This window comes from Rhea pennata, unplaced genomic scaffold (genome assembly GCF_028389875.1).
Source record: "Rhea pennata isolate bPtePen1 unplaced genomic scaffold, bPtePen1.pri scaffold_32, whole genome shotgun sequence".
Taxonomy (NCBI): domain Eukaryota; kingdom Metazoa; phylum Chordata; class Aves; order Rheiformes; family Rheidae; genus Rhea; species Rhea pennata.
In genome coordinates, this window is record NW_026907679.1 from 4,012,887 (window position 1) to 4,027,315 (window position 14,429).

Below are 14,429 nucleotides of genomic sequence, written 5' to 3' on the forward strand. Positions count from 1 at the left end.
GTACTAGACATGACATCAGGCAGCTGACCCACCAGGGCCCCCAAAACACACAAAGCCCAGCTCTCCCGCCCTTCTATTCCCTTCATGTCCTCCAAGGCCTTGCAACAGGCACTGCCTGTGAACAGCCAGCCACAGCCCTGCGCCTGCTCCTTTCCCACCTCCAGGAAGCAGAGAGCAAGTGCTCTCCTGGGGGCTCACCACACCAGCTCTCGTCTCTCTCTTTTGCCCCACGTGCCCTCACAAGTGCACACTCCCAGCAGTTGCCTGCTGCTGGTCTCGGGGCTTCCGAGTCATCGGTTTCCTTAAGATAACTTCCCCAGCCATTTGCTACTGCTGGCCTGACAGGTCCTCTGACAGAAGAGACCTCCCAGTCAACATCCACGTCTGTCTGCCTGCTGCTGGCCTCTCAGGGACCCACAAGGAGATGACCTCACTGTCACCACCACAGCCATGTCTCTGTCACTGGTCAATAAGCCTCTCAGCTGAAGGTGCATCAGGCACCTCACGATAACTTTCCCAGCCATGAGACAAATGCTGACCTCTCAGCTGCTCACACACAAGTGGGCTCCAAAGCACATAGCCCAGCCATGGACCTGCTTATGCCACATCTGCTGCTCAGCTGCAAGTTACCTCACAGTCCCCTCTCCAGGCACAGCTCTGTGATCCAGTCAGTTCAGCAGTCACAAATGACCTCACCATCACCAGCCAAGCCATCTTCCTGCAGTTAGCCTATGCGGTACTCAGGCAGAAGTGACCTCATCATCAAGAGTGGAGCCATGTGTCCCCAGCTGGCCTGCCAGCTCCTGCCAAAGAACTGATTTGACCCTGGTCATTTTCTGGCATAACTCTCAGAGAGCCATGGCCTCCCTGGCCACATAGCTATTGCCACCTACAGCTCCTCCTGCCTCCGCTGTGGCTAAGCCAGATCCTAAACGGCCTCCTTGACTCACCTCATGTCCTCACAATGTTCATAGTGCAGCTAAGCACACTTTAGATACCAGTTATTATTGCAAAAAGAAAAAAAATACATAGTTTCTGCCTAGGCTCTTGAGAGCCCCATGGGAGCTGCAGGACAGCCCAGCTCCAGGACACAGGACCCCTTTCCTGCCAGAGCCAGATCCCAAAGGGGAACCTACTTTCAGGGAAACCTGGCCATAGATTGCCCCTACCCTCCACAAGGAGAAGGAGCTGGTCCCACAGGAGCCCTAGCACTCAGGGCAGCCCCAGCTACAGGACCTGGCTGCCACTTTGTCCCCTGAGCCAGGTGAGACTCTCAGGCAGGGCTCTTGTGGCAGCCCGCACCCTTTCCAGCAACCCTTACAGCCCAAGATCCAAAGCCATCTTTTGCAGTTAATAGTCTCTGTGTGATACCTCAGGAAGGAGCTCCCAGATCCCTTAACCTTGGCACAGAGCCCCAGGAGCACTGGGATCAAGGAACGGTCATCTGGACTGATGGTCTGGGTCCTCCATCTCATTTGCCCCTTTGTCTTTGGCTCACCTGTCCAGCTGGGAAGGAGGGACGCCCTTCCCGTCTCATACCCCAAACTCCTCTCCAATGTGTCCCTGCTCCTCTGCCTGTGAATAAGCAGCCCAATGTGCTCCTGCGACCTCCCGTCCCCACTCCTCACCCTGGACCAGCTTCGAAGGGCAGCAGTGAGGAGCACATGAGCAGTGCCCACCTGCTCCCAGTGTACTCTCAGCGAGGTGATGGCACTGCCGTGTCACTGGGGAGACCTCCCTGTGGTGCGGCACATCCAACTGTGACTTCAGCTTGCATCATCAGGGGGCTCCATAGGTCACTGCCATGGAAATGGCACAGCCAGGGAGAGAGCTGGGACATTTCCCCTCTCCTCATCCCAATTATGTTCCAAAAATTTCTGATAAATTCTTCAGAAATGTCTAAAGACAGTGGCAAAGGCTCTGAAATCTCTCCGAAGGGGCACTGGAGAGGTCACTTCTGTGGCCCTACACCGACAAGTGTCTGCACAGGGGAGGCCTGTGCAGTCATCTAGGGTTTTGGGGATTAGTTTGGGGTTTGGCATTTTCCAAGGACAGGATCAAAATCATGTGTTTCTGCTGTGGGTTGCTGTCCTCGTAGAAGCAGGAGGTAGGACAATATGGAGCAGGACGCAGCCTTCCTCCGCTGGCATCAAAGCAGGCTCGTTCATTTCAGAAGTCCTCAGCTGGGTCTGGGGTCCTTAAAATAGTGATCATAAGTCAGAAAACAGTAAATCTGTCCTTATCACACATCCATTGGAAGGCTTTCTTGAGGACCCTGGTGCGTGCTATGCTCCAAAGCCATGGATGAGGCCAAGTAGCAAACCTGGGGGAGATTTCCCAATTCCCATAAATTTTGTCCAGCTTTCCTTCTGGCTGGGCCTGCGGAAAGCTATTTTCACTCTTCAGTTGGGCTTTTCAGCATTGCCTCAGGGCAGTGCTTCTCCCCTGGGTACAGTCCATGGTACCCACAAGCATCCTGGTTCTCTCAAGGGACTGTACAGTCCTGGTTCCCTGCATCTCCCACATTTTTGACCCTGGGCTTCTCAGGACATGCCCACACGCTGCAGTGTTGCTGCCCAGGCTCCAGTGCAGAGCCTGTAAGGCAGTGCAGTGCCTCAGGACCTGCATTTTGGCTCATTCAGAAATCTGGGAGGTGACCAGCTCCCAGCTCTGCAGCTGCTGGAGCTTGGGAACATCCCTACCACCAACCTTCCTGCTCCTCCTTGTCTCGGCACAGGCTTTTGTAGAGCAGTGCAGCGCAGTCAGAGATCCCCAAGAGCAGCACGCCCCCCAGCATGGCCCAGGACCCCCAGGCGCTGCATGACTCTCTCTTCTATTTCCAAATGGCCTGATTAAATGGACAATTTCGAACATCACCTTTACAGCACTCTGGCTGGACATTGTAACTTCCCATTGCTTCCAGTTTTCCTCCTCCCCATACTCTTGGTTCATTCTGATACTGAGCTACTGATTTGCACTTCAGGGAGTTTCAAGCTTGCTCCATCTTTCACTAGTCTTTCCCTTTAGCTGCGTCCTTAATTGTGATCATATCTATCATTTCTTATCTCTCCAAACGGTTTCTAGTAAGGCTGTCCCTTGTGGAATGTGGACCTCATTGGAGGCAGCTCAGACTTAGCACAGTGTGGAGGAGTGTATTTTTTTTATGAAACTCTATCATGCTTTATTCTTTGTTTGTTTGCGATTAAACAAAATGTAAAACCTCTACATCTGTCTGCAACTAGTTGTTTAAGGAAAGCAAGTGGGAATTGGGGCATATGAGCTGTACAGCTGAGTTGGAAAACTTTGGTGGGAAAAATTTGGCTTTAGCAAGAGTGATGGAAGTCCCAGGTGGCTGATGAGAGCAACAGTAGGGTTGGGGAGATGGAGAAGAAGACTGTGTGAACGATGCCTGACCACTGGGACACTGCTTTTCCTACATGTCTGGACTTCATTAGGGGACACTCTGGATCAGTATCGACTGGAGAATGTTGCTATCACTTAGTCTTTAACTTGAAAAATAATAATGATAATGATAATAATAAAATTTTTAAAGCAGAAATACTTCCATGCTGTTAAAGTCTCCTTTCCTGAAACCTCTACAATTAACCATACAAGACTAGAAGAAAATTCCAGAGAGAGACGAGGTTCCCCAGGGCTTTTTTGCATTTTAATGAGCTGCATGGTGTATTTGGTGCTGAGTCCACCAACCTCAGCTACTGAGAGGAGACTGAACAAAACATTCAAGTCAAAGTCAGAAGCAGAGCCCAAAGTTATACACAGCATTAATGGGTCCCACTGAGGGCCGTTAGCAAGAAAGACTCCCCATGGGCTGATTAGAGCAGAAAGTTGGAAGCACTGATTACAGGTAGGCGAAGGCAACGTGCAGGTGACTCTGATGCCGAATCTCCCCTTGATGTGTTTTATCAAGCAAAATGGCCGATCACAGACACCCTGCTCCTGAGAAGGGAGATTCTTTCCCCTATAACTTGCCCAGGGGTGCTCCCGGGGCACTGTGCAGGTGGAGATGTGCAAGCTCAAGTGCAGGATCATGACACAACACCTCCTGGGGTCCTCTGGTGGGCAAGGGGACAGTGAGGTCATGAAGTCTCCTGGTACACCCCAGTGACAGAGACTACAGCCATATAACAAAGACCTCTGCTCTTTCAGGCTCTTCAGCATGCCAGTGCCCTCCACTGTCTCCACCACACTGTCCTACACTGTCCCACACCTCCTGCTGGGTGCCTGCAGACTGTAGATATCCAAGATGCTTCCCCACCTTGCTCCCACCTCAAGATCTCCCTCCCGTTACTTATGTCTCCCTGTCTTCACTGGCTGTTCCTTGAAACACAGAGCTGGGGCAGATCACAGACTCCCTCTGGGTGAGCTTTTCCACCACAGCACAACTCTTCGAGTGACTTTGGTTCCTGTTAATGTCTGGTTTGAACCTCCCAAGCTGCAGATTGTGACTTTTTCCCTTTCTTGTGCTGCTTCTCACTACCAAGAAAAAGTGCCTGGGAGACCCATTCAGGGACACACTACTCCAGGTGTCATCAACCCAGGGCTGAGCTGAGGGGGAATAATGGCTCCCCTTGTGTGGATGGCCACACTCCTCCTCATGCAGCTCACGGTCATTTGGCCTTATTCACAATGACTGTGACTCACTGGCTCATGTAGCATTTCTCATAACACCCAGGCCCTTCTCCTCAGGGGCAGTTCTCAGCTGATAAAGTCCCAACCTGCCCTGAAGCATGGAGTTACCCTGCCCCAGGTGCAGGACTTGACCCTTCTCCTTGTAAAACTTCATGAGGTTTGTGTTGACCGAGTACACAGGTTTCTCAAGGTCCTCCAGAATGTAGCTCTCGTGTGCCAGCTTGTAATGTGCATGTGCAGAGGGCTCAGGCTGACCTGCGGTGCCTCTAAGAAGGTAGCAACAAATAGAATTGCAGGGCAGCACAAGTAATAAAAGGAGGTTCTAGTTTAATGGAATTCCTGCCTCAAATAGGACTTACCAGGGCAATAATCTCAGAAATACCAAGCGAGGATGCAAAACAAGCAAAACCAGGGTCAATGGGGACGAATAAACATGGGTGGGATGTTTATATGGGAAGGTATTGCCTCTTGTCCTTGCAGCATGGACCATGATAAATAGCCTTGCTTCATCTTCTTCAGGGCCTCCTCTTAGGTACTGGAAGGCTTCTATTAGGTCCCTCCAGAGGCATCTCTTCTCCACGCTGAACAAGCCCTGCTCACTCACAGATCTAGTGCTCCAGCTCTGAGACCACCTTCGGGGTCTTCTGCTGATCTTGCACCCATTTATCACCATCTTTCTAGGTCCAGGGAGCCCCAAAGTGGATGCAGAAGTGTACATTTGCTCTAAAGGAGTGAGTAGTAGAGAGGGGTCACCGCTTCCACCAATCTCCTGTCTGTGCTCCTGTTCACACAGACCAGGACACCCTCGGCCTTCCTTGCTACCTGGGCACATGAATGTCTCATATTTTGCCTTCTGCCCACCAGGATCCCCAGGTCCTTTTCAGCAGAGCTGCTCCATGACAGCCTAGTCTCCAGCCTGTGCCTTTGCAATGTCTTGGTCTGTCCCAGGTGCAAGAACCTGGTATTTATACTTGCTGAATTTCATGAGATTCCTGGCAACTCCTTCCTCCTGCCTGTCCAGGGCCCTCTGTCCCATGCAGACAGGCATTTTAGTGCACACTACAACTTGCGCAAGGGGAATCCCATGTCCCGTGAGTCTGTGGACTGCATGGGAGCGACCTGAATGACACTCTATCCTTGGGACTTCTCAATGGGCATTAGATTAGAATATTGATTAACTCCTGTAAATCAGTCCCTGAAGCACAAGGAAATGAACTCCCTTCTTGTCCCTGAGTAAATGTCCTATCTTCTTATGAGATGGGAGCAGGGCCTCATAGAAAGAGGGACATTTCCACCTCTCTTGGAAAACTGTTCTGTATGAGACAAACTGCAGTGTTCAACTTAGTTTCTCCCCATGGTTTAGAGAGGGACCATTGGTGATTACTTTAGTCTACTTCAGTGGACATTTCTCAGGGGTGACCTCTTGACCTTTCAGGAACTGCCAGCCCTGGAGCCCAAGGAACATCTTGAGGGTGAACAGCAGACAGGGAAAGTCACGTTTTCAGCTGATCTTCTGCTCCTAAGCTGGGTCTGGCTCCTGGGACCACGGGACCCATGGCAACCTGGCGGGTGTTGCAGAGAGACAGCTGTGTCCAGGAGCAGCTCCTCTTAAAGGAGCAGCAAGACTGAGGGCACTGCTTGCAGCATGAGATGAGCGACTCAGAAACTAAAGAGAATTGGGAAAGGGAGGACAGCTGAGAGCTCCCTGCAGGGAGGAATCTTCACAGTCATTGACACAGTAAGTCTCTGACTGCAGGGCCACATTGCTGCTGTGGTTCCTACTGAGTTCTTCTGGAGCTGACACCTTCCACAGCTGAAAGGGTCTCTCAGGGCAGCTCTCCCAGCTTCTGCTGTTTGGAGCAGGTGGTGCTTTAGAGCAGGCATTCATTGCTAAGTGATCAGAGGGACAGGACATCACAGCTACTTCCTTCCAGGGCTGCTGCAGGGATGTGAAGCTAGAGAGTGCGTCCAGCTCTACCCAGGGACGTAATTCAGAGCAATATCCCTGCGCCTCAGTCTGCTGTGTGTCCGGTACAGTGACTCTGCTGCCCTTGAGGGTCAGCGCTCAGCCTGTCCAGGAGAATCCCAACAGCAGTGCAGGGAGAAGCTCTGCATGGGAGGAGTGACCCCTGGCAGGTTTGTTCTCCTGCTGCGAGGGTGCTGCGTGGGTCAGGGCTGCTCTCAGCTCCAGCTGACCTCCAGGGTATTTCTGAAAGGCCTTTTCTAGAGAACAATCAAGACAGGGACAGGGGTTACCTTAAAAATAAGTGCTTTCCTGGTCTTGCATTTTCCTACTGTTTGCTAAGTGCTGGCTGGGAAAAGACCTAGGAGAGAAAAAAACAGCTCCCAGGAGGAAAAGCTCCAAGCAGTTAAGAGATGATCAGTGAATAAGAGGAAACAAGAAGCAGAAATGTGTGTGTTGGGGGTGGGGGGAGAGGAATTTGGAGACCTCCCTGTCATCCCCTGCACAGCAGACATCTTCCTCTAATAAGCTCCCTGTATCTTCTCTCCCACCAGCAGAGCCTCTGCCCTCAGGGCCAGGGGTGCAGGGAATGAGCACCCTCCTCAGCAGCCTGAGCTCCAGCAGAGGAGAGGTGCACTTCTCCTGTGATGTGCCTATTTCCCACTATGCAACAGAGGAGTGGGAGCAACTGTCCTGTGATGTTGCCATCTGGGAGGTCATGTGCTCAGCTGGGTGAGGGGAAGGCTTTCCAGACTGCTTGTCTGTCTCTCACTGCTTTCCCTTTGGTAGGAGGGTAACAGTATTCCTTGCTTCTCTACCTCTCTGTGCTGCTCTGGTTCTTGCTCTCATGCTCTATGGGCTGCAGGAGGGAGTTCAGCTGTATTTAGGGCATTGACCCTATGGGTCCTGTGTGGAGCTGTCTTCACAGCAGCTTCATAGCAGGGACATGTGTCCAAGCCCTCTTCCACCTTTCTAGGAAGCAAGCCATCTCGTCTGGTGGGGGAATGATCTGACTCTCCTGTAAGGAGAAGCCCCATCGTTAGCACTCTTGACTGTCTCTCCTGGGTGTCCTGCCAGGCTGCAAACTGCCCTCCAGAAGACCACAGCTCTCCTGTATCATACGAGCGAGAGCTGAGAGTCCTTGTGCCCTTCATGTGAGTCAGAAACCTCATCAAATGCTCTGAAGAGCACTCTCTCCATATGTGGGCAGAGAGGGAGGACTTGGAAATCTTCACTTTGAAACTGAACTCCTCCAGTCTCAACTCAATTTCATTTCTTTCTTAGAGTAATTTGGGTGTGACTGTCCTTTAGCTGAGAGAGGTGCAAACACTGAGCAGTGAGGGGCAAGACTCATGCACAGACGAGACATACAAAGTCCTCATGAGCCCTTTTTTTCCCCTTGGGATACACGAGAGATCATGCTGAGAGTACCTGTAATGCCAAAGACTTCTACTGCATCAAAAAATGTTCCCATGGTTTGATGGAGGCATCTGAAAACTCTGCACTCCACTGCAGCCCATTTTCTGGAGAAAATCAGTGTTTAAATGCTCACAGTCTTTCTACAGAACAAGTGGAGGTAATTGCTGCAGGATGTGTACCCCAGAGTGACTCACTTCCACTGCTGCTCCAGGGCCTGGAGAAAGAGTGAAGGAGGTAAACTGACATGAGAGCAGGGACCATCTCACTGGGACAAAGACATCTGGAAAGTGTTTGGTCAGCCTCTGCCTTTGCTGCACTGTTTCTCTCCCTTGGCAGAGTGAGATGAAGGGACAGAATGCCTCCTCAGCAAGTTTACTGATGATACCAAGTGGGAGGAGTGGCTGACACACCCAAGGGCTGTGCTAGCCTTCAGAGAGACCTGGACAGGCTGGAGAGCTGGGCAGAGGGGAACTTCCTGAGGTTCAACAAGCGCAAGTGCAGGGTTCCGCACCTAGGGAAAAGTAACCCTAGGCACGAGTACAGGCTGGGGGCTGACCTTCTGGAGAGCAGCTCTGCAGAGAAGGACCTGAGAGTGCTGGTGGATGACAAGTTAACTATGAGCCAGCAATGTGCCCTTGTGGCCAGGAAGGCCAATGGTATCCTGGGGTGCACTAGGAAGAGTGTTGTCAGCAGTTCAAAGGAGGTGATCCTGTCCCTCTATTCAGCCCTGCTGAGGCCTCATCTTGAGTCCTGGGTACAGTTCCAGGCTCCACAGTACAAGGCAGACATGGAGCTTCTGGAGAGAGTCCAGCGTAGGGCTAAAAAGATGACCAGAGGGCTGGAGCATCTGCCCTATGAGGAAAGGCTGCGAGAGCTGGGCCTCTCTAGCCTGGGGAAGAGAAGACTGAGGGACTGCTTATCAATGTGTATAAGCATCTGAAGGGACGGTGTGAAGGGGATGGGGATAAACTCTTTTCAGTTGTCCCATGTGACAGGACAGGAGGCAATGGGCAGAAATTGAACCACAGGAAGTTCTGCCTGAACGTGAGGGGAAATTTCTTTACTGTGAGAGTGACAGAGCACTGGAACAGGTTGCCTGGAGACGTTGTGCAGTCTCTTTCTCTGGAGATCTTCAAGGCCAACCTGGATGCAACCCTGTCTAACATGCTGTAGGTGACCCTGCTTGAGCAGGGGTGTTGGACTAGATGATCTCCAGAGTTCCCTTCCAACCTTACCTGTTCTGTGATTCTATGATTCTATGAGAGTTGTTGTGATTGACAGCTACAGAAACCCCTGTTCCAGAGGCCACGTCTAGAGAGACGAATCCCTCACAGGGATCTCTTATTTCAAAATCAACTACCATGTATTTGTCTCTCACAGAGAAAAAAAGACAACATTCCCACTGAGTCATTGGACATAATCCTCTTCACTCAGCTCATGGTGCCCATTCCCAGGTATCCCCAGCAAATACACAAAGCAGTCTGACATCTTCTTTTGCACCTCTTAAGAGAGCAGAGCTGACTACTAAGGAGCGTATGGACAGAGGCCCTGGCACTGCATGCTCAGCATGAAACAGTGAGCAGGAAAGGGCAGTGAAGGAAGGCAGAGGGGAGAGAAAGTTTGAGGGGGGGGTACTCTGAGAAGTGACATGGATTTTGCTCAGAGAAGCCTGTTCTAACTTATCAACATCTTTTCCTCCTTGGACAGTGTCCTGAACCAAGGCCGAGCAAATGTCCAACAGCAGCTCCCTCAACAAGTTCCTCCTCCTGGCATTTGCAGACACACGGGAGCTGCAGCTCTTGCACTTCTCCCTCTTCCTGGGCATCTACCTGGCTGCCCTCCTGGGCAACGGCCTCGTCATCACAGCCGTAGCCTGTGACCACTGCCTCCACACCCCCATGTACTTCTTCCTCCTCAATCTCTCTGTTCTGGACCTTGGCTCCATCTCCACCACTGTCCCCAAATCTATGGTCAATTCCCTGTGGAACACCAGGGCCATTTCCTACTCAGGATGTGCTGCCCAGGTCTTCCTGTTTTTCTTTTCAGTTGGAGTGGAGTGTTCTCTCCTTACTGTTATGGCCTATGACCGCTATGTTGCCATCTGCAAACCCCTGCAATACCGGACCATCATGGACAGCAGAATTTGTGTCAAAATGGCAGCAGCTGCCTGGGCCAGTGGGTTTCTGAATGCTCTCCTGCACACTGGAAATACATTTTCAATACCACTCTGCCAAGGCAACACAGTGGACCAGTTCTTCTGTGAAATCCCCCAGATCCTAAAGCTCTCCTGCTCAGAATTCTACTTAAGGGAATTTGCGCTTATTGTGGCTAGTGCCTGTTCATTCTTTGGGTGCTTTGTTTTCATTGTGCTGTCCTATGTGCAGATCTTCAGGGTTGTGCTGAGGATCCCTTCTGAGCAGGGCCGGCACAAAGCCTTTTCCATGTGCCTCCCGCACCTGGCTGTGGTCTCCCTGTACATCAGCACTGGCATCTTTGCCTATCTGAAGCCCCCCTCTATCTCCTCCTCAACTCTGGATCTGGTGGTGGCTGTTCTGTACTCGGTGGTGCCTCCAGCACTGAACCCCCTCATCTACAGCATGAGGAACAAGGAGCTCAAAGATGCACTGAAGAAACTGATTCAGCTGGTCCTAGTTCAGAAGAAGTAAGCTGCCATCCCCCTTCACAGTTGGCTTCTAATTTTTCTGAAACAGCTCCTGTGCTTTGGGCATTCTCTCTGTGAAAAATCATCTTTATGCAGAAGTGTTTGAATTCATCCCTTCTCCAGTGGCACGAACTCAATCTGTCTGACTGAAATGCCTGCTGTAAATGTGCCTGTCACTGTGTCAGACTTGGCTTCACTCAAATAAAAGAGAATTTCCTCATTTCAGTGCTTGAAGATTGGGTTCCCCTTCCAAAGCTGCAGTCTAAAATGTGCTCAAGGACATTCACCTTGAAGAGACTTGTTGCTGTTTCGGGGCTCCCCAGGGTGATGAGCTTATCTCAAGGTGATGAGCTTATCGGTGATGTGTTAGGCATGAGGACTGGATTCAGCTCTCATTTGTGGTTGCCAGGTGCTCCTGGAGGTGATGAATGGTCAGGCCGTATCTCCAATATGACAGGGCTGGAGACAGAGGCCTATCCTTCCTGAAGAGAGCATGCAGCCCCCAGGAAAGCACAGGGCATCTCCAGGAGCACCATGTGCCTTGGGGTGAGCAGTGAATGGAGCTTCACAAAATCAAGGGCAGTCATCCAAAGGTGAAGGGTAAAACCAAGGCTAGTGAGAGCTCTGCAATCTGATGGGGGGCAGTGTGGACCCTGCAGGAACAGGGAAGAGAGCCTGGACAGTGGTTCTTGTCACCTTCAATGAAATTTGTGTGTTACATTAAACCACACACCTGAACACAGCCTGAGCCATTTGAAATGGCCAGTGATTACTCAGAGCATCATCCACAGCCTCAGACTCCTTGGTAGGGGCTGTATGGTGCAATGATGCCTATCCGGCTGGGTCTGCTTCCCATTATGACCACCATGGCCAGTGTGGAGGCAACCTGTGGCCCTGTTGCCCCGCAGTCACTTGTTCTACAGAGCAGCACTGGCAGAGCAGCTCAGAGCCTCATGGGGAGGATGGGGGAGGGTCTAGGAATGACCAGGCAGGCCAGTACCAATGCACCCCCCTGGGAAAGGGCTCTTTGGGGAGCAGGGATGTCTCCGGAGAAGAGGAAAGGAGCTGTTGTGTGCCCGGAGGCTGATGGGGCAGCTGACAAACATCCCTCACCCACCGGAGCTGCTGCACCCACCTCCTGCTCTGCAGCCCCCTGCTGGGACCATTGCTGTGGGTCCACCCTCAGCCTGGGCTTCTCTGCTGGGTGGGCTGATGAGAGGGCGGAGGAAGTGAGGAGAGGCGGGGAGAGGCTGGGCTGGGCTGGAGAGGGCCTGGGAGAGGAAAGCACCAACGTCAGCTCAGCTGTGTGAGTGGGAAAGATGAGGACACAGGTCGGGGGGGGGGGGTTGTGGTACAGAGCCAGATCTCGTGGAGGGGAACCAAGACATGCTGGGCGCAGAAGAGAGGAACAAGCAGCCCTGGCTGGCCTTCCTCCCAGCCAGACCCCGGAGGATGACGGTGTGCTATCCCCAACGTGGGACACGGCCGGGGCTGGGCAGGGGCCAGGTGCTGGGGGAGGCACCAGGGAAATGGCCTGGTCCTGCCTGGGCTCAGTGCAGGACTTTGGCATGTTGGATGGATGTGACAGCCACCGCGCTGCAGAAACACCAGCCCCGACCCCTCGCCGCAGTCCCCACTGTCCCCTGCCCCGCTGCCACCCCCATGCTGCCCCATCTCCCATCTCTTCTCCCCACACTGCAAGGACCAGCAGTGCAGTAAGAGCTGGCACAGCCCTGCAGCCACTGCCTGGTCCCCGGCCCTTCGCACTCCTCCACCAAACATTGCATCCGTCTTCAGGAAGGACAAGAAGGAGGATCTGGGGAAGGTTGTGGTGGATATGAAGGTGACCAGCAGTCAGCAGGGTGCTCCTGTAGCAAAGACAACCACTGTTACACCGGGTTGTGCTAGCAAGAGTGCAGGCAGCAGGGCAAGTGCAGTGGGACACAAAAAAATCCTGGCAGCTCTGTCAGAAAAAGAGGAGCAAAAAAAAAAGGAAGAGCAGAACTGTCAGACTGCCCATGCTGGAGAGAGTGGTGTGGCCAACAGAGCGCCCAGGTGCTGCAAACACCACGAGGAAAACGGCATTTCTGCCCGTTGCCAAGTGGCTGGAGCCAGGTGGGTCCAGGCTTGCTCATGGGAGGTGACTATGAGCTACTTGATGCTTTCTGCGCTCTTCAGTGATACTTCCTGTGGTCCCACCTCAGTCTACCCTGAACTCCATGTTTTCCCTTTGTGTAACACATAGATCGAGACTGTGGAGAAAGCGCTGAGTGCAGGGAAATGCCACGGTGATAATCTGGGCAGCCGGGGGAGAGCACTGAGAAAGCAAACGTGTGCACGAGGCCTCACAGCAAAGGCCTGGAGAAACCAAGGGACAGGGACCCTCCTGAGCTGCCAAGGATCCCAGCCCTGAGCCGTGGGGATGGATGTGGCTCCCTCTGCTCATGACATGGACTCATGGCACATCCCACACAGTAAGATAAATCTCTGCGGGAGAGGTGAAGGAAGAAAGTAGAAATGAATCAAAAGAGGGGGGATTCAGGCCAAGAGTCCCTCCACTAAACATCTGCAAATAGGGGTGGATTTGCTCCCTCTCTGGTAAAGCCATTTCTTCCATGACCGGCAGAACCTGGGGGAAGGAGAGTCTTCTCCTGACACTCCTTCAGAGATGGAAGGTAGCAGGATTTGAGGGATCCCTTGCAGACAAGGGGGAGTTTCTGGGTGTTGAAAGAAAGATTTCCATCTGAGACCTTAAAATCCTGGGTGGCTGAAGCCTACAAGATGCCTCCAACGTGTGGCTCACAAGGGATCTGAGTGACACCACAGCCACCCCTGAAACACCCTCAGAAGCAGATCCCGTAACATCTGGCCTCAGTGAGACCTGCAGTATTTCCCTACTTTTCTCTGTGCACCAGATTTTCCTTTTTAGCTCCTCAGCACTGGGGAGCAGTCTCGACTCCAGAAGTCATGGGGAAGGCACCAGCGAATGCCAGCCCAACTGCTGCACCCAGAATGTCCTTGTGTTGAAGGAAACCAAGTCCCCAAGGTGCTCCCTCAGCCATCTGGATGGGCACACGTGGGACGTGGCCCTTCCTGGTCCTCCCAAGCCTGTTGTCTGAGGCACACGTGGGACGTGGCCCTTCCTGGTCCTCCCAAGCCTGTTGTCTGAGGAAGTGCTGGAAGAACAGGCTGGGCAGGATCCTCATGGCACTGCAACGGCTGTGGCTGTGACAGTGCCCCTGCACACACTTCCTGGGCCAGGTGCTTGGGGGCCAGCAGTGCTTTGGGGAGTCCCTGAGGAGCATGTCCTCAGGATGGTCAAGGAGACCTCAGGCTCTTGTCACCCTCTTCAAGACCAGTTGACTGGTCAAAGGTCTGGCAGGAGGAAGGACCGGCCCCACAGCTCACGAGGGGAAGGTGCTGACACGTGGCTGGGGCCAAGGCCCTGCTACCTCCTGGGGCCTCTCCCAGCTCTGAGAAGCCACTGCAGAAGCAAGGAAATCCCAGGAAAAAACCTTCCCCACGTCCCTGGGGGTCAATGACATGGTCACTTCTGTGTGAGGAGAAGCCAGACCAGGCCAGGGATGTGACTGGAGTTTGTGCTTGCAGCATCACTGCTGCCTGCGCACCTGATAGGCCAATATGTATCGGGGTCTGGTTCTCATTGGAGGTCACATGTTTCTCTGGAGCTGATAGGCCAGAAGGAGGATCCTGTTTCAGGGAGGTCCTTGTGAT

At 52.7% G+C, this 14,429-nt stretch overlaps 1 protein-coding gene across 1 annotated transcript; it reads left to right on the top strand.

Moving 5' to 3' along the window:
• Positions 1–9,762: 9,762 nt before the first annotated feature.
• LOC134154597 (olfactory receptor 14C36-like) lies at positions 9,763–10,698 on the top strand. The gene has a single exon (XM_062601273.1). It carries the CDS (start codon positions 9,763–9,765, stop codon positions 10,696–10,698), a length of 936 nt encoding a protein of 311 aa, XP_062457257.1.
• Positions 10,699–14,429: the final 3,731 nt, after the last annotated feature.

What these genes read in the sequence shown, in the direction of transcription:
- LOC134154597 (XM_062601273.1), top strand. Translation starts at nt 9,763, where the DNA reads ATGTCCAACAGCAGCTCCCTCAACAAGTTCCTCCTCCTGGCATTTGCA.